Here is a 25,680-nt window from a genome sequence, read left to right as displayed (position 1 = left end):
ACTTTATTGCTGAGCATTTGTTTGCATGCTGCACGTCCGCGTCCTAGAAACAGGATTAGAAATTGCGGTAAACGGGAACTTCGCGGGGGGGGGGTGAGTAAAGTTTGATATTTAAAGAGACTTGCAGGGTTTGTCCACCAGGTGGCAGCAATCGATGTAAAGAGGCAATGATAGTAACCGGAAACGTAAACTCTTCAATTCTTTACGTTTCATTTGTTTTGGTGAGAAAGACGCAGGTGAAGTTAATGATTTTCAATGTAAAACATCCGGTTAACGGTTCACGACCCAGTGGATTTGGATTTATATTTAAGAGATAACAGGTTGGATAAATGACTCACGAGACTGATTAGAGAATAAAAGTAGTGATGAAATGCGGTTAGAAGAACCATAAGGAACCTATATTAATCATCAGGCGGGCGCGCTGTTTGTCCTGAGGAAAACGTCGACTCTTACTCTGAAGGCGGAGCTTCTCTTCCGGTCGGATCCTGGCTATTGCTGTTTGCTTTGACTGGCGCGGATAAGGCGTCCGAACCTGGCAACCCGACCCGGTCCAAACATCCCCGAAGTCCCCGGGGAGTCCACGGCCAAGGCGGTTAAACCCCCGGGCTGCGGCAGCTGAAAGCCCCGGTAGAGGAGCCGACAGCCCCGGTGGTGGCAGATAAAAGTCCCGGTGGAGGCAGATAAAAGCCCCCGGACAAGGCGACTTCACCCCGGCCATGGCAGCCTAGCAGGGCGGACGGAGAAGCGGGTTCATGCGCAGCAGGTGACCGGACTCGGTCCTCTTTTCCCCGCAGAGCTCGGCGTGGAGCCGCCGGAGGAGACTCGATGAGCGAGGACGCCGACGAGCCGCAGGACAGGCCGCACGGCGACTGCGACGACTCGGACCAGGACGAGGACATGGCCCGGGAGGGCCCGGGGAGCCGGGGGCAGCTCGGCCCGGAGCAGCCCGCCGCCTCTCAGCAGCAGGACCCCGGGAGCCAGCCCTCCGCGGCTCCGCCGGCTGGAAGCACCGAGGCTTGCCGGGGACCCAGCCTGTTCTCCTGGCTGCAGAGCAGGACTATCAGACGGGGGGTGTTTGTGGACCCCGCCCGGGACAACTTCAGGACCATGACCAGCCTGTACTGCTCCATGAACCCCGCGGTGGAGTCCGTCAACCTCAGCACCCAGACCCACGGAGCCGTGTTCAACCTGGAGTACTCCCCGGACGGGTGAGCCACGGGGCCCTGGGGGGTGTGGAGGGGTTCTGGTGGAGGTCGGGGGTGTCTAGAGGGGTTCTGGTGGAGGTCTGGAGGGGTTCTGGTGGAGGTCTGAGGGGTTATATAGGGGTTCTGGCGAAGGTCTGGAGGTTATCTAGGGGGTCTGGAGGGGTTTTGGTGGCGGTATGAGGGGTTCGGATGGGATTTGGTGGAGGTCTGGAGGGTCTGGATGGGTTCTGTTGGAGGTTTGGAGGGGTTCTGGTGGAGGTCTGGGGGTCTGGAGGTCGTCTGGGGGGGGGGTGTATAGGGGTTCATGCGGAGGTCTGGAGGTTGTCTAGGGGAGTCTGGAGGGGTTCTGGTGGAGGTCTGGGGGGGTCGAAATGGGTTCTGGTGGAGCTCTGGGGTTCTGGTGGAGGTCTGGGGTGTCTAGAGGGTTTCTGGTGGAGGTCTCGGGGGTCTGAATGGGTTGTGGTGGAGGCCTGGGGGTCTGGATGGGTTCTGGTCGAGGTCTGGAGGGCTTCGGGTGGAGGCCTGGGGTTCTGGTGGAGGTCTGGGAGGTCTGGATGGGTTCTGGTGGAGGTCTGGAGGGTCTTAATGGGTTGTGGTGGACGTCTGGGGGTCTGGATGGGTTCTGGTGGAGGTATGGAGGGGTTCGGGTGGAGGTCTGTTGGGTTTGGAGGTAGTCTGGGGGGTCTGGAAGGGTTCTGGTGGAGGTCTGTTGGGTCTGGAGGTCGTCTGGGGTGTGTATAGGGGTTCTGGCAGAGGTCTGGAGGTTGTCTAGGGTGTCTGGGGGGGTTTTGGTGGCGGTATGGGGGGTCCAGCTGGGTTCTGGTGGAGGTCTGGGGGTCGTCTGGGGGGGTGTATAGGGGTTCTGGCGGAGGTCTGGAGGTTGTCTAGGGGGTCTGGAGGGGTTTTGGTGGCGGTATGGGGGGTCCAGCTGGGTTCTGGTGGAGGTCTGAAGGGGTTTGGGTGGAGGTCTGGGGTTCTGGTGGGGGTCTGGATGGGTCCCAATGGAGGTCTGGAGGGCTTCGGATGGAGGTCTGGGGTTCTGGTGGCGGTCTGGAGGATCTGGATGGGTTCTGGTGGAGGTCTGTTGGGTCTGGAGGTAGTCTGGGGGGTCTGGAAGGGTTCTGGTGGAGGTCTGGGGGGTCTGTAAGGGTTCTGGTGGAGGCGTCTGGTGGTTGTTTTGGGGGTCTGGGGGGTCTGGAAGGGTTCTGGTGGAGGGGTCTGGAGGTAGTCTGGGGGGTCTGGAAGGGTTCTGGTGGAGGTCTGGGGGGTCTGTAAGGGTTCTGGTGGAGGCGTCTGGTGGTTGTTTTGGGCGTCTGGTGGTTGTTTTGGGGGTCTGGGGGGTCTGGAAGGGTTCTGGTGGAGGCGTCTGGTGGTATACATTGATGTTTATTAAAGATCATTGAAGCTCTTCCACCAGGATTTCATCCATAAAACACCTCAACATTTGGAACTGCTGTTGTCATGGCAACATCCAACTGGGTTGATTTAATAGAGTAGAAGAGGCTTTATTAATCCCAGAGGGAAACTCTTTGTACGTAGTGCGGTAACGTTTGTAGTGAAGTACATAGTAAAGTAAAGTCCGTAGTGAAGAAGTGATTAAGTGATTTGAAAGCCGTCCAGCTCCTCCAGACAGTCGCGCTGACTCGTCAGGATCCTGCAGACTGACGGGGTCAAGCTCTAATCTGGGTTGAGTGTGTGACCTGCAGTGACCTGCTGCAGTGGAGACGCTCCAGAGAAACTGATCTCAGCTCCGCTCAGATTGAATGTGATGAAATGTAGGAAGTTAAAACACCACCAGTGAGCCGGTGGCGTTTTAACTTGTCTGGTGGGCGAGGTGATGAACGAGGTGGAGCCTCTCTCTCTCAGGTCTGTGCTGACGGTCGCCTGTGAGCAAACCGAGGTGCTGCTGTTCGATCCCGTGTCGTCCCGACACATCAAGACTCTGACGGAGGCCCACGAGGACTGCGTCAACAACATCAGGTCCGACCATTTCCTCCCAGCATCTGGCAGGTCGAGTCGTGACGCGACGGTTCAACGCCGTGACGTCTGTCCCCGTCTGCAGGTTTCTAGACAACCGTTTGTTCGCCACCTGCTCCGACGACACCACCATTGCATTGTGGGATCTCCGCAAGCTGAACTCCAAGGTGTGCTCGCTGCACGGCCACGCCAGCTGGGTGAAGAACATCGAGTACGACACCAACACGCGCCTCCTGGTCACCTCCGGCTTCGACGGCAACGTCATCACCTGGGACACCAACAGGTCAGTCTGCGGCGGCATGCTGAGTCGTCAATAATGCCGGGATCGATATGAACAATTCACTGAAACCCGATGACATTAAAAGCGAGGACACTGACGTTTCCTTCTTTAGTAAAACTCAGTCCGATAATAAAAATATATAAACAACGATAAAACCAACATCTAGTCACCTTGAGGTCATTGAAATGATCAGATCCATCGATTTCTTTGGTCTTATAATCAATAAACACTGATGTCCGGACGTTCTCGTCACTTCACCGCTGCAAACATGAAGTTTATTATTATTGTACAAACTCACAATGTTTTCTCCTTCATGCAATTTAATAACGTATTTACAGCTTCTGACTTTAATTCAAGCCTGAAACCCTTTGTATGAATGTTCCTGACGAGCTGGAGCTTTATGGACTCTGGTGACCTTGACCAGGAGTCTGAGGCTTTATTGGCCGTCAGCAGCTTTACATGATTGTGATTGGCCGGCCCTCATCGGGTTGCGTTGCTCTGCAGGTTCACAGAAGACGGCTGCCCTCACAAAAAGTTCTTCCACACTCGCTACCTGATGAGGATGCGTCTGACGCCCGACTGCTCCAAGATGCTGATCTCCACGTCCTCGGGGTATCTGCTCATCCTGCACGACCTGGACCTGACGCAGTCACTGGAGGTGGGCAGCTACCGCATGCTGCGAGCCCGCCGGACGCCCCTCTCCTCAGGTAACCCTGATCTCTCACTCTGACTCCTGACCTCTCACTCTGACTCCTGATTTCTCACTCTGACCTCTCACCCTGACCTCTTACTGTGACTCCTGACCTCTCACCCTGACGTCTCACTCTGACTCCTCACTCTGACCCCTGACCTCTCACCCTGACCTGCCTCTGAGTCCTGACCTCTCACTCTGACTCCTGACTTCTCACTCTGACCCCTGACCTCTCACCCTGACGTCTCACTCTGACTCCTGACTTCTCACTCTGACCCCTCACTCTGACCCCTGACCCTGCGGACCAGACCAGTCGGTCAGTGCTCTGTCGTTACAAACCCTTTGTTCTAAACTAGCAGGCTGACTTTGACTTCAATCACTGTGTTTGGTGTGATTTAGTGTTTTTTTGTGTTCAGACTTGTTTCATACATCTGATCAGTCACTTTTCTGTGACGCTCCGATCACCTAATCAGTTGTAACCATGTAAAACGTTACGAGTTTTGCTTGGAAAGCAGGAAGAGTAGCTTCCCTTTAAAGATCCGTCTGTTTCGTCAGACCAGAGAGAACGTCCTCCTGCACACTGAAGTAACGTCAGATCAAACTTTTTAGTCCAGTTCAGGTCTGAGGGGTCAAACATTAAAGACCCACCCTGCGGGTTCTTCAAATCTCAAAACTGATTGTTGAGTTTTGGACAGAATGCAACAGCCAGAGAGGTTCCTGGACATTTCACTGGATTTTACAGCAGAAGGTTTCATTAAAACTGGTTTATGTTGAGATTGGACTCATTTTCTGTAGTAATTGTTTAGTTTTTGTGAAGACATTGATGTTTTCATCAGGTCTTCTCTGAACCACAACAAGAAAAACTCTCGGTCATTATTTCACTATTTCACCAGTCCGACCCACTCAGGATGACGTCGTTCTGTTTTGGCTCCTGAACTGAACCCAGTTCGACCTGCTGCTAAACCTATTTTAAAGAAGCTGATTAGAAGCTTGACGATGCTGCTGTGTCATTTCAGACGGCGGCACGTCGTCTTCCAGGCCTGCCAACACTCCTCGCCAGGGAAACGACTCCAGCAAGATTCACCCTCACAGAGAAGGTGAGACTCTGGTCCTGCATGAATCCCTGTACCGGCTCACCCAGGGCTGTTGAAGTGTGAAGTCTAACCAGACGCTGTCCCTGCAGGACTTTCTCCCAGGAACAGTCTGGAAGTTCTGACTCCGGAGATTCCTGGAGAACGAGACCGAGGGAACTGCATCACGTCTCTGCAGCTCCACCCGAAAGGCTGGGCCACTTTGATCCGCTGCTCCAGCAACATGGACGACCAGGAGGTGAGAGGAGCAGCGGGAGAACATGCAGGGGGAGAGCATGCAGGGGGGGAACAAGCAGGGGGGGAACAAGCAGGGGGGGAACAAGCAGGGGGGGAACAAGCAGGGGGAGAAGAAGCAGTGGGAGAACATGCAGGGGGAGAACATGCAGCGGGAGAAGAAGCAGGGGGAGAACATGCAGGCCCAGGGTGAAGTCATAACAGCAGGTCATCTCATCGCTCACATTAATGTAGAGAATCAAAGCAGAGAGGAAAATCCTCTCAGATAATGAAAGCAGCTCAGTGTTCTGCTGGGAGCTAGAACCAGAACCAGAGACCACTTCACCATCCTGAATCTGGTCGTGTCTTGCTGGGAGATGCAAGCAAAAAGTACTGATCTGACTACGTCCAACATACGGATCAAATCACAGACAAACAAGTTTTCATTAGCAGTGGCGCCACCAGGATTCAATTTCATAGTACGCACAGACACTCAGTTCACCCCTCAATGACTTTATTTATGGCTCCAAAAACCACGTTACCATGCAGAAATGCAGTATAAAAGCCTTTGCATCACAGATATATACTCGTGTAGCCAGAATAAATACCTTTACTGATGGAAAAAATCAGAGTTCCTGTCTCACCTTCTGCTGCAGCTGCATAAAGAAGCAGCTGCTATTACCAAAACTTCTGGGGGTCGAGGACGGTGACAAACGGCAGCTTTTCGTGGTCTTAAACATAAAATGGCAAATAACATAATCCTGAATCCTGCCAGGGAAGTTGTAGTGAGCGCAGGTAAATTGCACCCGACCTCCATGCGCTTGGAGTGCTGCGGTGCGTTTAATGACCTCTTGGAAAAGTCTGTCTTCAAAATGGTTTTGACAATAAATCTTCAACCAAATGTCTTTATCTTCTCCTTCAGCCATTGTAGGTTGATAAAACTGCTATTAAATCAACACAACTATATTTTTGTTCATGTAGCTGCTACAGATGCAGTCAGCCAGCTGGAGAGTGAACTCTCTGACGAGCCAATCAGAGGGCTTGAATATATTGACGTATCCCTCAGCCTTCTAGAAGGTCCTGAGTCGCCAATATCAAAATCTGATTGGTTGAAGCAGCAGCGACCGAGACTTATTTTACGCTGCAGACGTCTACAGAATTGAATCTGAAGGCCTCAGGCAGATTTCTTTACCCGGCAACAGGTGATGGCTGAACTGTGATTGGTTCAAAGCTTTAATATGGAAGTTCAGTCTGGAAGCAGCCGTCAGGGGAGAAGCTATGAGAGGAAGCAGACGGATCATTATTTAAGCAGCATACATGGATAAAATATAATCAGCAAATATAATCAGATCTTTTTCTTAGGCCTGCAGAGAAGGCCTGGCAGGCCCTGACACCCGCCACTGCCTTTTAACATTTTCTTTTTCACGTCTTTAAAAAAATTGTACAGGATTGCTGCTGGCGGCGCCACTGTTCATTAGAACTGATGACTTCCTCTTCGAGAAGCTGGGAGCTGAAAGCTCCACCTCCATTTTACTGGTAGCAAACCCAGGAACCTGCAGGGGGCACTGAGAAACAAATGTTCTGTAGTAAACTTAGGAACCTGCAGGGGGCACTGAGAACCAAATGTTCTGTAGTAAACCTAGGAACCTGCAGGGGGCACTGAGAACCAAATGTTCTGTAGTAAACCTAGGAACCTGCAGGGGGCACTGAGAACCAAATGTTCTGTGGTAAACTTAGGAACCTGCAGGGGGCACTGAGAACCAAATGTTCTGTAGTAAACCTAGGAACCCGCAGGGGGCACTGAGAACCAAATGTTCTGTAGTAAACTTAGGAACCCGCAGGGGGCACTGAGAACCAAATGTTCTGTAGTAAACCTAGGAACCCGCAGGGGGCACTGAGAACCAAATGTTCTGTAGTAAACTTAGGAACCCGCAGGGGGCACTGAGAAACAAATGTTCTGTAGTAAACTTAGGAACCCGCAGGGGGCACTGAGAACCAAATGTTCTGTAGTAAACTTAGGAACCCGCAGGGGGCACTGAGAACCAAATGTTCTGTAGTAAACTTAGGAACCTGCAGGGGGCACTGAGAACCAAATGTTCTGTAGTAAACTTAGGAACCTGCAGGGGGCACTGAGAAACAAATGTTCTGTAGTAAACTTAGGAACCTGCAGGGGGCACTGAGAACCAAATGTTCTGTAGTAAACTTAGGAACCTGCAGGGGGCAGCAATCAGAGTCGACATTTTTCCGTGTTTTAGAAACATTCAGGTGAGAGAAAGTGTCAAACTGTTTTAATTTCTTCCCCCAACCAGTGGACGTGTGTGTATGAGTTCCAGGAGGGGGCGCCCCCCCGGCCCCTGGTGTCGCCCCGCTGCTCGCTCCGCCTCACCCACTACATCGAGGAGGCCAATGTGGGGCGGGGCTACATCAAGGAGCTGTGCTTCAGTCCGGACGGCCGTCTGATCTGCTCGCCGTACGGCTACGGCGTGCGGCTGCTGGCGTTTGACGAGCGCTGCGGCGAGCTGGCGGACTGCGTGCCGGTCCAGACCAGCGTCCTGCGGGAGATCCGCTCCATCTACTCCCACAGTGACGTGGTCCTCACCACCAAGTTCTCCCCCACCCACTGCCAGCTCGCCTCCGGCTGCCTCAGCGGACGTGTGGCGCTCTACCAGCCCCAGTTCTAGGAGGGGAAGGGGGGATTTCTACCTGCCCCAGTTCTCGTGTTGGGGGGGTGGGGTGGGGGTGGGGAGTTCTACCTGCCCCAGTTCTAGGAGGGGGGGTGCTCTACCAGCCCCAGTCCTGGGGGGGGTTGCTGTAGATCTGCGGGGCGGGCTCGGAGGGACTGAAGCTTGGATCCCCTCCGACCCTGAACACTAAACTGACTGGAACTGGTCCAAACCGGTTTGACATGTTTTCATATGAACTTTTGTCCGACGGAGGTTTTGTCTCGGCTGACGGAGGCTGACGATGCTGACGGAGTTTCTGCCGCTCTGCTCATGCCTTTTCCCACCGGTGCTGCTTGTCTGCTCATACAATCTGACCTTTGACCCCTGGTTCCTCCCGCTTGCGATATTTGAGTTCTTCTCCACCTCCACCTCCTCCTCCACCTCCTCCTCCTCCTCCTCCACCTCCACAGTTTGTTGCTGTCAATGAAACTTTCACCCTCTTTTTCCACAAAAGAGAAACCAGGTTTCCTCCTGAGCAGCTGATTTCTTACAGGCTTTAACCTTTTTTCTAACGGGAGCACATTTAATTAGTTTTAGTGAAGTAATAACCGTTTAACCATTTAAAGTTTTCTGACTGGCGTCTATGAACTTAGCTTCACGGGGTTTAGTCTTTGTGAGAACAGTCTCTTCTCTTTTGAACTCAAACTGCCTCAGTGTTATTTATTATTGCTGCGTCTATAATATTAGATGCTTTTCTGCTTCTGGACCTCTCCTCCCCTTTGTGTCACATGTCGTTCATTGTTGTTAGAAAGGTTTTATGTTCCGCTGTGAGAAACAAGAAGCGAGGAGCCGATGTGACTATGCAGACTGGCCTTGATGAAGATTCTCCTTCTCTGGAGGTTTATTGATGCCAAAACAGTTGAACTTCAGTGAGCAGAGAACTAAACAGTTTGAAACTCCAGCTTCTGATGCTGGATTCACTTTGCTTTTGTTCCTGTTAATATAGAAACACGACAAATAAAGTTGTTCAGTCAAACTGAAAAAAAACAAGTGATTCATGTTAAGGACAGAAACACATCTGGAGGAAAACTTTTTAAATCTGGTGAACATGTATTAATAAAATCAAACATTTCTGACAGTTTGGCTCCTTTGATATTTTGTCTCGTTTCTCAATATTTCAACTTCAAGTTGTCTGTTGATTTTTTCATCAAACACAAGTGTGTGTGTGTGTGTGTGTGTGTGTCCAGTTCAGAAAAGCTCGGCTCGTCCTCTTCGTGTTACAGTGACGATATAATGTTTGATATGTTTAACATTAAAGTTCTCCTCTTCCTCCTGTTCTCCTCCTCCTCCTGGTCTGGTCGGTCCAGAAACCTTCAGTATTCTAAGTTTCTAGCTCCTCCTTGATTTTCCTCCATTTGAATATTGGATCATAGGAGCTGCATTCAGAATCTGCTGTGTCTGTGTGAGCTGGACTGGCTCCGCCCACACATGCCCATCTTGGGAAGAGGAGGAAGTACTTCCTCTCGTGGTGCCATGTGCCAGAGCAGAGCTGCCTGATTGTGGGAGGAGTCAAAGGGAGGGCCTACCTTGACTGGGATTGGTTAAACCCCCGATGACACTATATAGGGTTTGATTTCTGATTGGCTGGTTGGAGCAACACACTTTTTAAAACCTGAAACCAGCCAGGGACAGAGAGGACAGACTGTCTTCACTTCGTACTGCTGGAGAACCTTTAGGAAGTGGATTTAGCACATTATGACCCTTTAAAGGCGAAAGACTTTCTTATTGTGAACTACACAGAAATCATTTCAGAAATGTTCCATTTGTTTCCAATAGTTTGTGTTACAACATGAAGCACCCCCCCCACAACACACACAGACACACACAGAGTTCCCATTGTGATTATACAGTAACTAGTTATACATAACTGGCCACTAGATGGCAGTCAAACCAACAGACACTCTGTAGCTCTTATATCTATATCTGATATCTAATTTTCTCTGAGCCGCAGGTTGAACCTGATTCTTCCGGAGCTGCAGAGGTTCTGATCACATCCTGGATCAATCGATTGTTTCTATAGATCTTTTGTTTCAACCAGCTGCCAGCCGTCAAACCGTTTGAGTAGGAAGACACTTTGGAAAAGCTCATTTCAGGAAAACAGAACGTTGCTTCAGGTGTGAACGTTTCACATTAAAAAGTTGTAGCTCTCGACAACAAATATTTATTTGAGAGTTGCTGTCCTGAAGGACACGTCAACAAACAATATCAACATTGGAAAACAAACATCAGGCCAGCTGACGTCACTGATTGGAGCTGGATGTCTGTGTGACCTTTTGACCTTTGACAATGACTTCAGTCACACTGGAGGAAACTGCCGTTCCAAACGTTTTGACCAAAAACCTTCTGCTCGTCACTTCAGGAATCGAATGTATTGATCTTCTATTAGCAACCCTGAACTGGTTCACTTCTACAGGTAGTCCAGGTCCTCTCTGGTCCTCAGTCCAGCTCCTCCTGGTCTCTCCTCATCCTCTGGTCTCTACTGGTCCTCCTTGTCCTCTGGTCCCTCCTGGTCCCCCGGGCTCTCCTTGCCCTCCCCTGGCCCCCCCGGCGCTGATTGATGGCCTTGGTGCTGGCCCTCAGCTTGCGGAGCCTGAGCGCTCTGAGCCTCAGCTGGAGGTCCTGCGGGACCTGGCCACCTCTGGCCCGGATCTCCTTCAGCCTCTGGACCGGGGTCTTGGTCAGCATGAAGTCACAGATGGTGGGCCGAGGCTCCGAGCCCACACTGCAGCGCCGCACGGAGGGGAGGTAGCCCGCCGCCACCGCCACCACCCGGTACTCACCCGGGTTCAGGAGGCGCCAGTAGTCACCATCAGCAGCTGCAGGCAGAAGTCAGGTGGAGGTCAGACGGAGGTCAGGTTGAGGTCAGGCAAAGGTCAGCCGGAGGTCAGGTGGATGTAAGGCGAAGGTCAGGTGGAGGTCAGGTGGAGGTCAGGCGAAGGTCAGGTGGAGGTCAGGCGAAGGTCAGGTGTAGGTCAGGTGAAGGTCAGGTGGATGTAAAGCGGAGGTCAGGCGGAAGTCAGGCGAAGGTCAGGTGGATGTAAGGCGAAGGTCAGGTGTAGGTCAGGCGGAGGTCAGGCGGAGGTCAGGTGGAGGTCAGGCAGAGGTCAGGCGAAGGTCAGGTGGATGTAAGGTGGAGGTCAGACGGAGGTCAGGTGGAGGTCAGGCGGAGCTCAGGTGGAGGTCAGGCGGAGCTCAGGTGGAGGTCAGGTGGAGGTCAGGTGGAGCTCAGGTGGAGGTCAGGTGGAGCTCAGACAGAAACAGACCAGACAGAGACCAACTTTATGTTGTGTTCAGTGACTCAGGTTTCTATCGAGTTTTAACAGATTCTTTCTTTTGAACGTTGAAACGAAGGTAGTTTTTGTCTGCCAGCATTTATTATTTATTGGTTTTTATGTATTTTAGCAACTTTTCACAAAAATTATTGACCCGAATTGCATGAAAATTAACAAGGATAACAAGGACAGTCCCATTAATTTTTGAAAGCGATTAAGTCAAAGGTCAAGGTCTAACGACCAGGACAAATGATGGAAGGAGTCATGGATCAATTAACCAGGTAATCCACTGGTTTCCATGGTGACAAATGTGGCGTTGGTGAATGTCTTCGCTCTACCAGGTGGAGCTCAAGTTTAGTAGTAGTTATTAAGGGTTTATTTCATTAAGAGTTCATTAAGTTTATTAACACTATATTAACAATATATTGAGAGTTTAAGTTTATTTTATTAAGAATTTATAAAGACTTTAACAATTTCTTAATTTTATTTTACTAACAGTGTATTAAGAGTTAATAAACAATTTATTAAGTTTATTTTATTAACAGTGTATTAAAGCATTAATTAACAGTTTATTAAGCATCACCAGCGTTCAGTCATAAACGAGTCATCATAGTGAAAACTGAGATTAACGGCTGAAACTCTTCACCAGGTTTCATTTTGACGCTGCCGCTCGTCTGGAAACTTCAGGATCTAATCTCTGAGTGTGTGGGATTATTGATCTTCAGGATCTAATCTCTGAGTGTGTGGGATTATTGATCTTCAGGATCTAATCTCTGAGTGTGTGGGATTATTGATCTTCAGGATCTAATCTCTGAGTGTGTGGGATTATTGATCTTCAGGATCTAATCTCTGAGTGTGTGGGATTATTAATCTTCAGGATCGATTCTCTGAGTGTGTGGGATTATTGGAATATTTCAGATCCACAGCTGTCCTGATGATCAATCACCTGATCGGATGTCGTGGTCGTGATCCTCCACCTTGATCACTGCCTCAGAGATTCCTTGTCTGGTGGTTCTGTCTCTGACGACACCTTTGATCCCCCGATGGACCTGAAGGGAGAGACAGGCTGAAAATGGACCTGGACCTGGACCTGGACCTGGAGAGTCCTGGGTAGACCCTGACCTGCTCCATGTAGACCAGCAGGGACTCCTTGTTGTTTTCCCACTCCACAGGAAGTTCACTGACGTGAGGAAACTTGTCACAGGAAAGTTCCACTGTCACTTCGAAGCAGTTGGTGTGAAGATAACTGAAGTCGTTCATACCTGGAACATATAAAACGATAGATGGACTCACCTGTTCGCTGACAGCAGAACCCGAGGGCTTTACATGGGTCATCACATTCATCCATTCACACACACATTCACACACCATTGGAGGCTGCAGCCATGCAAGGCGCTGTCACGCCATTGGGGGCAGTTTGGGGTTCAGTGTCTTGCCCAAGGACACTTTGGCATGTGGGCAGGCAGAGATAGCAGAGGTGGGAATTGAACCTGCAACCTTCCTATTGGGAGACGACCGCTCTATGCCGCCCTACATATTGATCATCTATTGATCATATATTAAACAGGACTGGACCCTGGACTGGGCCTGGACAAGACCTAGACTAGACTAGACTCTGGACTAGACCTGGACTGGACCCTGGACTGGACCTGGACTAGACCCTGGACCCTGGACCCTGGACCCTTGACCCTGGACCCTGTACCCTGGACCCTGGACCCTGGACCCTGGACCCTGGACCCTGGACCTAGACTAGACCCTGGATTAGACCTGGACTGGACCCTGGACTGGACTGTGAACTGGAACCTGGACTGGACTGTGGACTGGACCCGAGACTGGACCCTGGAGTGTACCCTGGACTGGACCCTGGATTGGACCCCAGACCCTGGACTGGACCTGGACTCACTGCCGGGCACGGTGTGCCAGGCTCCTCCATTGATGATGTTGTTGTGGGCCTGGAAGTCCTCATAGTGGCAGTGGCGGCGGTTGGGGTTGGACAGGACCAGGTTGGTGGAGGCGTAGACGGCGGCCAGCCAACGGAAGAAGGCGTCGTCCGCGGTGGGCGTGTCTTCCTGCGGCGCCCAGTCCCGCGTGCAGTCAAACGGGTAGGTGACCACCAGCTCGCCGCCGTGGAGGTTCGCACTCAACACAAAGGGAACGTCCTGCATCCAGTTGATGACCGCACGCGTCTCCGGGGCAACCTGCACACACACACCGAAACACACACGTCACACACACACAGAAACACACACACCGTCACAGACACATACAAACACACATCGTCACACACACACCGTCACACACACTGTCACACACACACCGTCACACACACTGTCACACACACACCGTCACACACACTGTCACACACACACCGCCACAGACACATACAAACACACACCATCACACACACACACCGTCACAGATACACACAAACACATTCGGTCACACACACACACTGTCACACACACACAGAAACACACACTGTCACACACACACCGCCACAGATACACACAAACACAGACGGTCACACACACACACTGTCACACACACACCGTCACACCATCACACACACACACCGTCTGTCATCAGAAGAGGGAGGAAGTGTTTCAGCTGAACAGCCAGCAACTCTAGATCATTTATGTGGGATGAGCGCATGTGGGGATCCCAGGTCCCATTCACTGTTCTCCCTTCGAACAAGCCCCACCCCCCCCCCCCCCCCCCCCCCCCCCCCCCAGCCCAACAGGGACGCGTCCGTTGTGACCACCTTCCTGCACAGAATAACCCCCATTGGCACTCCTTGAGTGAGGAAGTGTCACGCTTCTCCATGGGATTAATGCTGCAGCGCAGGTCACAGTGACTTGCACCTTGTGAGAGCCATGATGGTGTTGGTCCAGCCTGTGGGAAGCAACCCAGCATTGCATTCCTTTCATATGCAGGCGTCCCATTGGAACCACCGCCAGAGCTGAGGCCATTAACCCCAACTATCTTTGACAAAACCTGAGAGATACAACACACACACACACATACACATACACACACACACACACGCACACACACACACACACACACACACACACACACACACACACACACACACACACACACACACACACACACACACACACACACACACACACACACACACACACACACACACACACACACACACACAGAAATATACCCCAAAATATATACACATTTCTCAGTGATGCTTTGTAATTCCCCCGAACTCCTGATGTTAAAGTGAAAACAGCTGTTGGCCTCGCTACACACACACACACACACACACACACACACACACACACACACACACACACACACACACACACACACACACACACACACACACACACACACACACACACACACACACACACACACACACACACACACACACACACACACACGCACGCACGCACGCACACACACACACACACACACCGAAGCACACACCGTCACACACACACACACACCGTCACACACAAACTATCACACACACACTGAAGCACACACTGTCACACAAACACACACACACCATCACACACACACCGTCACAGACACACACCGTCACACGCACATCGTCACACACACACCAAAACACACACGTCACACACACACCGAAACACACACACCGAAACACATACTGTCACACATACACCGAATCACATACACACACCGAAACACACACCATCACACACACACCGTCACACACACGCCGAAGCTTTAGGTAACTGGCATAACCCAGGTTCTCTGAGTAGCATGAGTGAGGGTCTCACATTGGGGAACACCTACAGCGTGACCACATCAGAAGCTCCTATTATATTCTGCCAGCCATTATTGGCTGGAATCAAGCGTGTCGGTGTCCAGGGGGTGGAGCCCCTTCCCCTATAAAAGGGCTTGACACTGCGCTGTCTGTCGTTCAAAACAAATGCACACCTCTTCGCATTCGTTTCGTGTCTCACATTGGGAAATCCTGACTCCCGGTTTGCTGGGCAGATGTTACTCTGGGGTCAACTGGCTTAAAACGAGCCTCACCGGGACACACCACACTCAGCACCGAATGGGCTAATGTAGGGGCTGTAACATCAAGCCTGTAGAACCTGGCGAAGGTGTGTGAAGATGTCCAGCTTGCTGCAGCACAAATCTCCTCAATGGAGATCCCTCTGAAAAGGGCCCAAGAAGTAGTGAGACCCTGGTCGAATGTGCACGTAGCCCCTCTGGCGGCTGCAGCCCCTTGGAGCTATAAGCCAAAGCAATAACTCCAACAATCCAATAGGAGAGCCGCTGCTTCGAGACCGGCTTCCCCAAGCAGTTCTTAGCCCAGGACACAAATAGCTGGTCACTTTTCCTACAGCTTTTTGTTCTGTTCATATAGACACTTAAGGCCTTCACCGGGCACAACATATGTAACTGCTTTTGCTCCTCTGGGGGGATTAAATGACACAAGGTCAATCTGGGAACATGACCCCAGCACCTTAGGCATAAATGCTGGATTAGGTTGTAAGGTCACCCTTAAGTTCCCTGAGGAAAACCTCATACATGTTTGATGTCGTGACAGAGCATGAATCTCCCCCACACGTTTAGCTGAAGCCAGAGACAATAGTAAAGCTGTCTTCATGGTCACCATTTTCAAGTCCACCTGTTCTAGTGGTTCGAAAGGTGGACCAGAGACGGCGTCAAGCACCTTGGGAGTACCCCTCATAAACTGGCAGATCAAGGGATGTTGTCCTACAGTCGTCCCTTCAAAGCCAACATGTCAAGCTGAGATTGCTGCCAAATAAAGTTCTTCTTTTATCGACCATGTCTTGTAGGAAAGAAGAGATCCCGCCCACCGAGCACTGGAAGGGAATTTGTTGTAACTTTGAGCGCCATTTTCAAAAATGTACCATTTGGTCTTATACAGGGTCCTCGTTGAAGGAGCCCGAGCATTCTGGGTGGTGTCAATTCCATTCAGAGGAAGACCCACAGTCCTCTGGTTGAACCACTCATGTGCCAGCCTCTCTGCATGGGGATGAAATATTTCTTCCCTCCCCTGAGACAACAGGTCCTGCGTATTGGCAGAGCTAATGGCTCCTGGTAAAGGAGCTGGGTTATTTCTGCCAACCAGTGCTTTGCAGGCCAGCAAGGGGCTATAAGGATCATCGTGGGACCCTCCGCCCTCACCCTGGTGAGGGTTGGAGAAATCAGAGGCATTGGGGGGAAATGGGTACAGGAATCTGTCATCAGAAGAGGGAGGAAGTGTTTCAGCTGAACAGCCAGCAACTCTAGATCATTTATGTGGGATGAGCGCATGTGGGGATCCCAGGTCCCATTCACTGTTCTCCCTTCGAACAAGCCCCCCCCCCCCCCCCCCCCCCCCCCCAGCCCAACAGGGACGCGTCCGTTGTGACCACCTTCCTGCACAGAATAACCCCCATTGGCACTCCCTGAGTGAGGAAGTGTCACGCTTCTCCATGGGATTAATGCTGCAGCGCAGGTCACAGTGACTTGCACCTTGTGAGAGCCATGATGGTGTTGGTCCAGCCTGTGGGAAGCAACCCAGCATTGCATTCCTTTCATATGCAGGCGTCCCATTGGAACCACCGCCAGAGCTGAGGCCATTAACCCCAACTATCTTTGACAAAACCTGAGAGATACAACACACACACACACACACACACACACACACACACACACACACACACACACACACACACACACACACACACACACACACACACACACACACACACACACACACACACACACACACACACACAGAAATATACACTAAAATATATACACATTTCTCAGTGATGCTTTGTAATTCCCCCGAACTCCTGAAGTTAAAGAGAAAACAGCTGTTGGCCTCGCTTGACACACGCACACACACACAAGCACACGCACACGCACGCGCACGCACACACACACACACACACACACACACACAAGCACACACACGCGCACGCACACACACACACACACACACACACACACACACACACACACACACACACACACACACACACATACACACACACACACACGTGCCGTGTTTCCAGTCGTATGGATCCGCTGCTCACTGTGATCACGTTTCAAAACTTAGTGTGGAAAGTGTTTAAAACGCTGACGTGCAGAATGTTGTGGTGTGAGTCCGTCAGTGGGTCAGGACTCAGGAGGAGGTTTGGAGGCAGATTAAAGTCTACTTGTGTAACAGCTGAACTGTGATACTAAAAACCTCATGCTCTACCTACTGAGCTGGCCGGGACCTCCTTTCATTATGTTACTTTATATTTGTTTAAGTACTTCGTTCTCATCCAGGTGTTTTAAATCACTGTGTGTGTGTGTGTGTGTGTGTGTGTGTGTGTGTGTGTGTGTGTGTGTGTGTGTGTGTGTGTGTGTGTGTGTGTGTGTGTGTGTGTGTGTGTGTAGCGAGGCCAACAGCTGTTTTCACTTTAACTTTATGAGTTCGGGGGAATTACAAAGCATCACTGAGAAATACAAAAACCCATTTATGTATTTATTTAACTCTGAAGTCAGGGTCAGGGTCAGGGTCAGGGTCAGGGTCAGGGTCAGGGTCAGGGTCCTCACCATGGCATCCTCCTGAGTGTAGTACTCCGGCATGGTGATGTAGTGGTTGGGGGTCTTGGTCCGGTCTCCCGCCGCCTCCTGAGCGTCCCACATGATGTTGTTCAGGTCTGGAAAGTTGTGGTTCAGGTCAATTCCTTCGACGCTGTAGCGTCCATCAGCCCAGCCCGCCAGCTCTGATCCCTTTACCAACAGAACCAGAACAATCAACACCACCAGAACCAGCGTTGGAATAATCTTACAAAAGTTATCACATTCATTGTACTAACATTCTTTCTCATCTGCTACGACTTGTATTTCTCTACTGTGATCTATTATGGTAAGGAGGAATATGGTCTGCAGATGGGAAGTCCTTGTAATAAGATAAGAGGACCCCTGTGATCTATTATGATAAGGAGAAGTGGTCAGCAAATGGTGAAGTGTTGTGTTTTCAGATGGGAGGAACCCTAATAAATGGAGAGGAAACGGCAGAGGTTTTTCAGAGCGGGTTGGAGATTTGTACCTGAAACATCTCTCTGTCCGTTTCTCCTCATGAGTAAAACCAAATCTTAACTTGTGTGTGTTCTGTCTTGCAGATTTAATAAATGTTCAGAGGTTGGACCTGACAACCAGAAACACCAGAACCATCAGAACCAGACCGACCTTGCGGTGTGCCTCCTCGTAGCCGTCGGGGTTCATGGAGGGCAGCAGGTGGATCCTGGTGTCGGTGACCAGCCGGACGACTCTCTGGTTCCCCTTCAGGAACTCCCTGCACAGGTACTGCATGAGGTTGAGCACCAGCTCCCGGCCCAGCGCCTCGTTCCCGTGCATCCCGGCCACGTAGCGGAACTCCGGCTCGCCTGGAGGACCAGAGACCTGGGTTACCGTTTGTCACGTTGCACATGTGGAGGAATTTCTCAGTGGTCACGCTCAACACGAATCCCCTGGAGACCAGAGAGGTGAACGTTACTGTGAACGTTCACCTCTCACGCCTGTCTGCTCCTCTTCCTCTGCCACTAAACCCACTGGAGGTATTAGCAGCTGCTGAAGCTGATTCACTTCTACAATGTGTTTGTTATTTTGTCTGAGAAAAAGCCGAATCACTTCATGTGTTCACAGAGTTGGTCCTCTGAGCCCGAACCGAATGAGAGAACAAAGAAACACACTGATCCAAGTGTGTGCAGGGTGTTTATACCGTGTTGGCTTTCTGCCCCCTCTGACCCCCCCCCCCCCCCCCACACACACACACACACAAGAACCAGAGGCTTTCTGTACGAGCGCCCCCAGTGGAACCGGTCTCACCTAGCTCGTGCTTGCCGGGGTTGTCGGAGATCTCCATGACGTAAAGCTTGAGGCCCATGTAGCTCCTCCCGATGGTGTAGATCCGGGTGATGTCAGGACACTTGTCAGCCACTGACTTCATGAGCTTCAAGTCACAAAGAAACAGAGTGAAAAGCTCAGAGGACTAAATCTGTGACGTGCAAAAACTGTTTTAGTTTCATTTAGTAGTTTATGTGGACGGGACAGTGCTATTAATGAACAAGCCATATAAAGAGCACATTAATAGAATATGTTAATTAACTTCACCAGGTTACTGTAAATATGCCAGATTTAGCACGAGCTTGTGTGTGTGTGTGTGTGTGTGTGTGTGTGTGTGTGTGTGTGTGTGTGTGTGTGTGTGTGTGTGTGTGTGTGTGTGTGTGTGTGTGTGTGTGTGTGTGTGAGTAATAACAGTGGATTTGTTTACAGGAAGCCATGTCCCTCGTGGTGCGTCGCTCCAACCTTTCTCATCTCTTTGTAGTCGTGTTGTCTGAAGTCCAGATCATCTTTAGAACCTGGTTCCTGCTCCGAGGAGTAAAGATCATCTGGATCTACAAGAACACAATACACACAGTCAACACACACACACACACACACACACACACACACACACACACACACACACACACACACACACACACACACACACACACACACACACACACACACACACACACACACACACAAAGGCTGACCTCTGACCCGGCAGCCCAGGATCTCGGCCCGCAGGCACACGGTTCCGTTGGAGTACCATGTCTGAGGGTTGATCCGGATGAACCGGGCCACCGTGGGAACCGGCAGCATCCCCAGAACCGGAGTCTCCGGGTTCTGGTTCCCGGCAAATATCTGCTCCAGGTTCATGAGAGAAGATTACAAAGAGACAAGAGTCCTGAAAGCTCAAACATTAAACGATCTGAAGGTAAAAACTAGTTTTCAGGATTATTTTACTTTTCCAGATTTAATGATCAGTGTTGATCTACAAGCAATAACGGAGGGATGCACCAGGACGGTGTGCACGGTGGAGCAGTGGTCAGCTCTGTGGCCTCACAGTGAGGGTGCTGTGGGTTCAAACACCGTCCAGACCTTCAGTGTTCACCTGGACTTCATCACAGAAGAACTGAATCTCATCTGAAGCGTCTCCTGGACTCCTGTCGTCACCTCAGGTCTCAGTCTTTGATTTCTGTGTCGCCTGAACTTTGACCCACTGGCCTGGAGCGTCTTTATTGATCGACGCAGCTCAGTTAGACTTTAATGTCTCACCTACATATGAACATGTGAATATAAACTGCGTCTCTGAAATACAAACATTTCGTAACAAGTGAGAATATTCAGCAAATGCAAACTGAATCCATTTATACCAACAAGAAGCTTTAGAGCTGCCGACTGAGGAAAGTCCAGGTCAGCGGATTTCAGTGAAACTTTGCATATGTGATCCTTCTGATGAGTTAAAACAAAACTTATTTTGCTTGCCATGGACACAAGCTACCATGATATATGCCAAACCAGTAGTGGGCGCTATAGTGCCAGCAGCCCAATGAAAATGGTCTTGTTTCATTCTTACAAAAGAAAGGGAAACTACATGAAACAAAACTAACACTTTCTGGGTAAAAAAATTATATCCTGATAAAAAGTAACATCTGTCTGGAAAGTACAAGAGTTGTACTCTCTCATGATGTGTTTAGTTTGTTGTTACTTTGAAAACCCTTCTGTATATATGTTCCTGAGAAGAAGGTCAAACTTCAGACGGCTCCCAGTCGCATGAGAGACAGAATATGGCAGGAGAGATGTCACTTTCCATGGTCCTCAGCTGGCGGCTGGTAAAATCAAACAGACGTTTGCTCTGGTTCCCTGAAGGGGACGAGATTCATTCAAACCAAAACATGTGGAAATCTGAGCTGAAAGTTCTCCTCAAACTGAACTTTAGTTCAATTCAAACTGCAAAGTGCAGCTTTCTTTCACAACAGATCGCCGGCGGATATGGAGAAGTATTCCTGGGACTAACAGAAGCAGTTTCATCTTGTAGAGTCAAGAACAAATTCCAGCTCAACAGCTGGAACTGTTTTATTTGGACTTTGTTGTTTTTCTTTTTGCAAAAAGTTCTTTCAGCAGAAAAGTTTCTCACCGCTTCTTTGGTGCCGTTCATGCAGGTCTGCCATCTCACCGAGTCGTTACTCAGCTGAACTCTGTAGGTTTCAACCCAGTCCCAACTGGAACAGAGCAGAGGAGCCACAGTCATTCATTCATTCATTCATTCATTCATTCATTCATTCATTCATTCATTCATTCATTCATTCATTCATTCAGTCAATCACCAGTCAATCGCCCTGTCAGCACAGCAGAAGATCTTTAACTGCTTTCTAACAGATTTCTCAGCTTTCATAGTTTGTGTGTGCAGTGGAGAGTAATGTGGATACTCCCTCACCTCCAGATGGAGTTGCGGCCCTGCAGGATGACCCCGGTGAACAGAGTCGGGTGGAGGGCGTCGACCTCCAGCCACTGGTGGCGGTCCTTGAACTGAGCGCACCAGGCTCCGTCGTACAGGTCGCCGTCCTCGATGCCAGACTGAGGAAACAGAGGCAGAACTCATTACAGAGTCTGTGTTCTGCAGCAGAATCCGGCAGAGGAGCCGTGGAAGCCCCAGGAAGTTCCTCCGTGTGAACTCTGACCTGGTGTGACATCACGACTGCGTGGCTGCGATAAAGAACAAACTCTGAAACACTTGATTCTCCATTTCCAGGAAAACAACTGTGATCGACAAAGACAATACTTCAGAAGAATCTTCTGCTTGTTCGATATTTGACCTGCTGACAAAACCTGAAGGAAGCAGGAGGATCAGGACAGAAACTTTCTCTCTCTGGGGTCAAAGGTCAGACTTACTACAGTCTGAGCAGGACTTGAGGCTGGGGTCAAATTACAAGCAGGACAAGCATATTGGAAGGACACTGCAGTGATCGAGTTGCTGAATGGGAACCAATCAGAACCAAAGTCTGAACTGTTTTTGGTTCCAGTTGCACTGAAAAGATGCTGCATCTCGAACCAACATGTCAAACTAGAGCTACACTCGGTAGAGCGCTGCAGCTCTCCAGTGCGTCTCCATGGCAACAGATGCTGATCTCCTCTAATCTCTTTTGATCTCCTCCATGTGATGCCCCTCCCATCTGCTTTGTACGGGACATTTTTTCGCAGTTTACTGGGATTCATTTGGAATCGGTTGGTCGTTAACGTGCCAAAATCGAATGGATTGGTCCTTAGATGATGACAAATCGTCTCGGAAGATTTAATGCAATTCGGGTGACTAGTTTTTGAGAAACGTTTGCAAAATACATACATACAAACCAATAAATACACGGGGTCAAAAACATAAACAAAACCTTCGCCCCAACGTTGGTTGGCGAAGGTAAATAAAGTAAACAACAAAATACTGTGGATTACCTGAACATGAAGGAAACATACAGCGACTTGAAAGAGCAATAGTCATAAATATATTAAGTATTACAAATAATACAGATTTTATTGAAACAGTTTTTCACGTCACACAACGTAGATGGAATCTTTGTTGTTTGAAAGCTCAAATGATCCACACCTTTCAGGCCACGTTTACACGCTTTCCGGGTTTTTACAAAAACTGATATTTCCCTTCTACGTTCAAAAATAAAAATCTCCATTGAGATGGACCTGCATGTCCACCTGGTTCAGAGCTGCTATGAGCAGCCAGACCTGTAGGGGGCAGTAACGAGAAGCATGAAGCCATGATAGCCAATCAGAATCCTGGAAAAAAACACAACATCACGAATTCTGAGGTGAATATCTGCCTCCCCTCTTCAGACGTAACTAGAGACATGGAGTTTATCCAGATCTCCACGGTGGCCAGAGTTTTCAGGAATCATCGTTTGTCGTAGCTGGTTTATGTTTAAATGTAAGAAACGCAGAGAAATATCACAGTTTTTTTAAATACCATGGTACGTGGAAACATGGCCTGAGTCACATGTCAGATTTACATTTGGAAACGTTCCAGTAGTTTAAACTGGAGGATTAGATTGGAGGATTGTTAATGCTGCTGTTAGTTTGGAATCAGATTACTGGTTTGATAGAAAGGTTAGCGTGGGTCCGCTGATCTGACCTGGATGTTCAGCCTCCCTCGGTGAGGACCCAGACCCATCCGCTCGTACGACGACGCCTGGATCTGGCTGTCGTCGACCCGCAGCGACTCCAGGCCGAGGGGAGGACAGTCTGGGGGGAGCGAGCAGAAACCACGCCGTCAGAGACAGCGAAGGGTTAAACTCTCCTCACAGCCGGTCCAGTGGTTCTGTCTTAAATCGGCTCGGCTTGGCTCACTGGGAGGTCCTGGGTTCCTCCTCCTGCAGGAGGACTCAAAGTAATCTGAGTATGTAACATGAGCCGAGCTGGGGACCGGAGGTCGTGTGAAGCAGAGTCTATGGCTCTGAGACGTCTGTAATCCAGAAACTGTAATCCAGAGTGATTGTAGGTTTCATGAAAGTTAAGTGAGAGTTTGTTATAGTTTGGGATTTCTGACCTCTGACCTCTGACCTCATGAATCTGAGTAATCAGGATTGATCAATAACAGTGAGAACGATGGACGAAGGATCCAAACTGCTTTTATTCTGAACGAATCTCTTCACTGTGTCATTGAGTTCTGAGTGGAACAAAGACGGAGCTTTAGGACTCAATCAATAAAGTCCAGAGCCTGAAGAAAGACACGAGTCCTCTTCCATCATGTTCTACGTCGCTGAAGAAACTCACATTCTTCAGGTTTGGAACTTTACTCATAATGATCTATTATTAATAAAAACTGTGTCTGACACATTTTGGAAATATTCTAAACATCATGCTGACGTGCCTGAATGTGTGAAGCCTCACTTTTAACCCTTTCTACCAGAGACACCAGAGGAGAAGCTTATTCTTGTAGTTTGACCTTAAAGAACAGTTTCCTTCTCGAGTAACTTGAATATTTCTACTCATCTTGTGGTGAAAACAACCGAAGTGTGAAGTTCCAGTCCCGGAGTGTCCCTGAAGGCATCACGCACTCAATTCTCCTTTCACTCTGATCAACTGATCAATAAACCAGCAGCGAAACGTTTCTCCTCACCCAGCTCAGGCTTCTTCTCCTCAGGCTGCAGCTTCTCCTCTTCCTCTGCCCTGGAGTCTGTGCTGTCCGTTCCTCGGGCTCTGGCGGTGCAGTTGGAGAACCAGGCTGGGTCTCTGGCGGTGCAGTTGGAGGACCAGGCTGGGTCTCTGGCGGTGCAGTTGGAGGACCAGGCTGGGTCTCTGGAGGTGCAGTTGGAGGACCAGGCTGGGTCTCCGGCTTGGTCCTCCAGCCTGAAGGCCTGGGTGCTCGTCTCCATCAGGGTGGTGGAGCTGAGGGAAAGCTCGGGGGCTGGATGGTTGATCTCCTCTTCAGCTCCGAGAGAAACGACTCCCAGAAGAAGAGCTGCAGTCAGAACAACCGTTTCCATCTCACTCTTTGTTTGTGCTGCAGAGTGAGAGGAAGGAAAACTGCTGCTTGGTGGAGCTGACAGACCAGACCTCCATCCTACCCTCCTCCCCCGGCCCTCCTTCCGGCCCTCCCACCCCTCTCCCTCTCTCCCTCCCCTCTCCTCCAGCCTCCCTCCCTCTGTCTCTCCCTCCCTCCCTCCCTCTGTCCCTCCCACCCTCCCTCCCTCTATCCCTCCCTCTGTCCCTCCCTCCCTCCCTCTGTCCCTCCCTCCCTCCCTCTATCCCTCCCTCCCGACAGAATTCCAGCCTGATTCCCACAGGAAAACCTGGAACAAGAACAAACAGTTGAGTTTGAACACGCCGCGGCTTCATGAGCTTCTAACTACACAGTCTGCAACGGCTCCCTTAAAAACACTTAAATCCACTTCCTGTTGTCAAACAGACGCTCTCAAGTGTCTCCAGTGTCTTTACTGCCCCCAGTGTCTCTACTGTCCCCAGTGTCTCTACTGCCCCCAGTGTCTCTACTGTCTCCAGTGTCTTTACTGTCCCCAGTGTCTCTAATGTCTTCCTACATTAGTCCTTGAAGACTTCAGATTCACAACTTCCCATTTCTGGAGGAGGTTTTTCTCTGCCCATGTCAGTCAGTGTCCATCCGTCCACCTTATGCACCACTTTATCCTGCTGACGTTACAGTTCCAGGCCCAGCTCAGCCAACAGGACATCACTCCATCACAAGGTTCATACAAAGACACTGATAGGACAACCAGAGACTTCAGGTCACATATTCAGACGGTGAAAGGAAGTCGTGCACAGGGAGAAGGTGCAAACTGCACACTGAGATGTACACAAACGGACCCAGAGACATTTCCATTCCAACACCAGGGAGCTCATCCACCCAGCTGAAGCTCCTG

The 25,680-nt window shown here is 50.2% G+C and overlaps 2 protein-coding genes across 2 annotated transcripts; one reads left to right on the top strand and one right to left on the bottom strand.

Moving 5' to 3' along the window:
• The first annotated feature begins 501 nt into the window (after window positions 1-501).
• wdr32 (WD repeat domain 32) lies at window positions 502-9,258 on the top strand. Its single transcript, XM_080479561.1, has 7 exons — window positions 502-1,208; window positions 3,072-3,185; window positions 3,268-3,465; window positions 3,967-4,169; window positions 5,170-5,250; window positions 5,337-5,482; window positions 7,767-9,258. The coding sequence occupies exons 1-7, from the start codon at window positions 826-828 to the stop codon at window positions 8,136-8,138; spliced, it is 1,497 nt and encodes a 498-aa protein (XP_080335687.1). The 5' UTR covers window positions 502-825; the 3' UTR covers window positions 8,139-9,258.
• On the bottom strand, window positions 8,990-24,896 carry LOC308119515 (putative carboxypeptidase X1). Its single transcript, XM_080479560.1, has 13 exons — window positions 24,423-24,896; window positions 23,436-23,545; window positions 21,738-21,877; window positions 21,438-21,522; window positions 20,011-20,161; window positions 19,778-19,866; window positions 19,298-19,421; window positions 18,659-18,855; window positions 18,020-18,199; window positions 13,356-13,650; window positions 12,575-12,714; window positions 12,399-12,501; window positions 8,990-10,996 (listed from the first exon to the last, which is right to left on the bottom strand). The coding sequence occupies exons 1-13, from the start codon at window positions 24,787-24,789 to the stop codon at window positions 10,617-10,619; spliced, it is 2,361 nt and encodes a 786-aa protein (XP_080335686.1). The 5' UTR covers window positions 24,790-24,896; the 3' UTR covers window positions 8,990-10,616.
• Window positions 24,897-25,680: the final 784 nt, after the last annotated feature.

Source organism: Lipophrys pholis, assembly GCF_963383615.2.
Source record: "Lipophrys pholis genome assembly, chromosome: 14".
Lineage (NCBI taxonomy): Eukaryota > Metazoa > Chordata > Actinopteri > Blenniiformes > Blenniidae > Lipophrys > Lipophrys pholis.
This window is presented reverse-complemented; position numbering and strand designations above follow the sequence as displayed.

Excerpts from the sequence above, each read along its gene's own strand:
- wdr32 (XM_080479561.1), top strand. The coding sequence starts at position 826 with ATGAGCGAGGACGCCGACGAGCCGCAGGACAGGCCGCACGGCGACTGC. Across the intron at positions 1,209-3,071 it reads CTGGAGTACTCCCCGGACGG|GTCTGTGCTGACGGTCGCCT; the intron begins GTGAGCCACGGG and ends TCTCTCTCTCAG. Across the intron at positions 5,483-7,766 it reads GCAACATGGACGACCAGGAG|TGGACGTGTGTGTATGAGTT; the intron begins GTGAGAGGAGCA and ends TCCCCCAACCAG.
- LOC308119515 (XM_080479560.1), bottom strand. The coding sequence starts at position 24,789 with ATGGAAACGGTTGTTCTGACTGCAGCTCTTCTTCTGGGAGTCGTTTCT. Across the intron at positions 21,878-23,435 it reads GAGGGAGGCTGAACATCCAG|TCTGGCATCGAGGACGGCGA; the intron begins GTCAGATCAGCG and ends CTGTTTCCTCAG. Across the intron at positions 18,200-18,658 it reads ACGAGGAGGCACACCGCAAG|GGATCAGAGCTGGCGGGCTG; the intron begins GTCGGTCTGGTT and ends CTGTTGGTAAAG.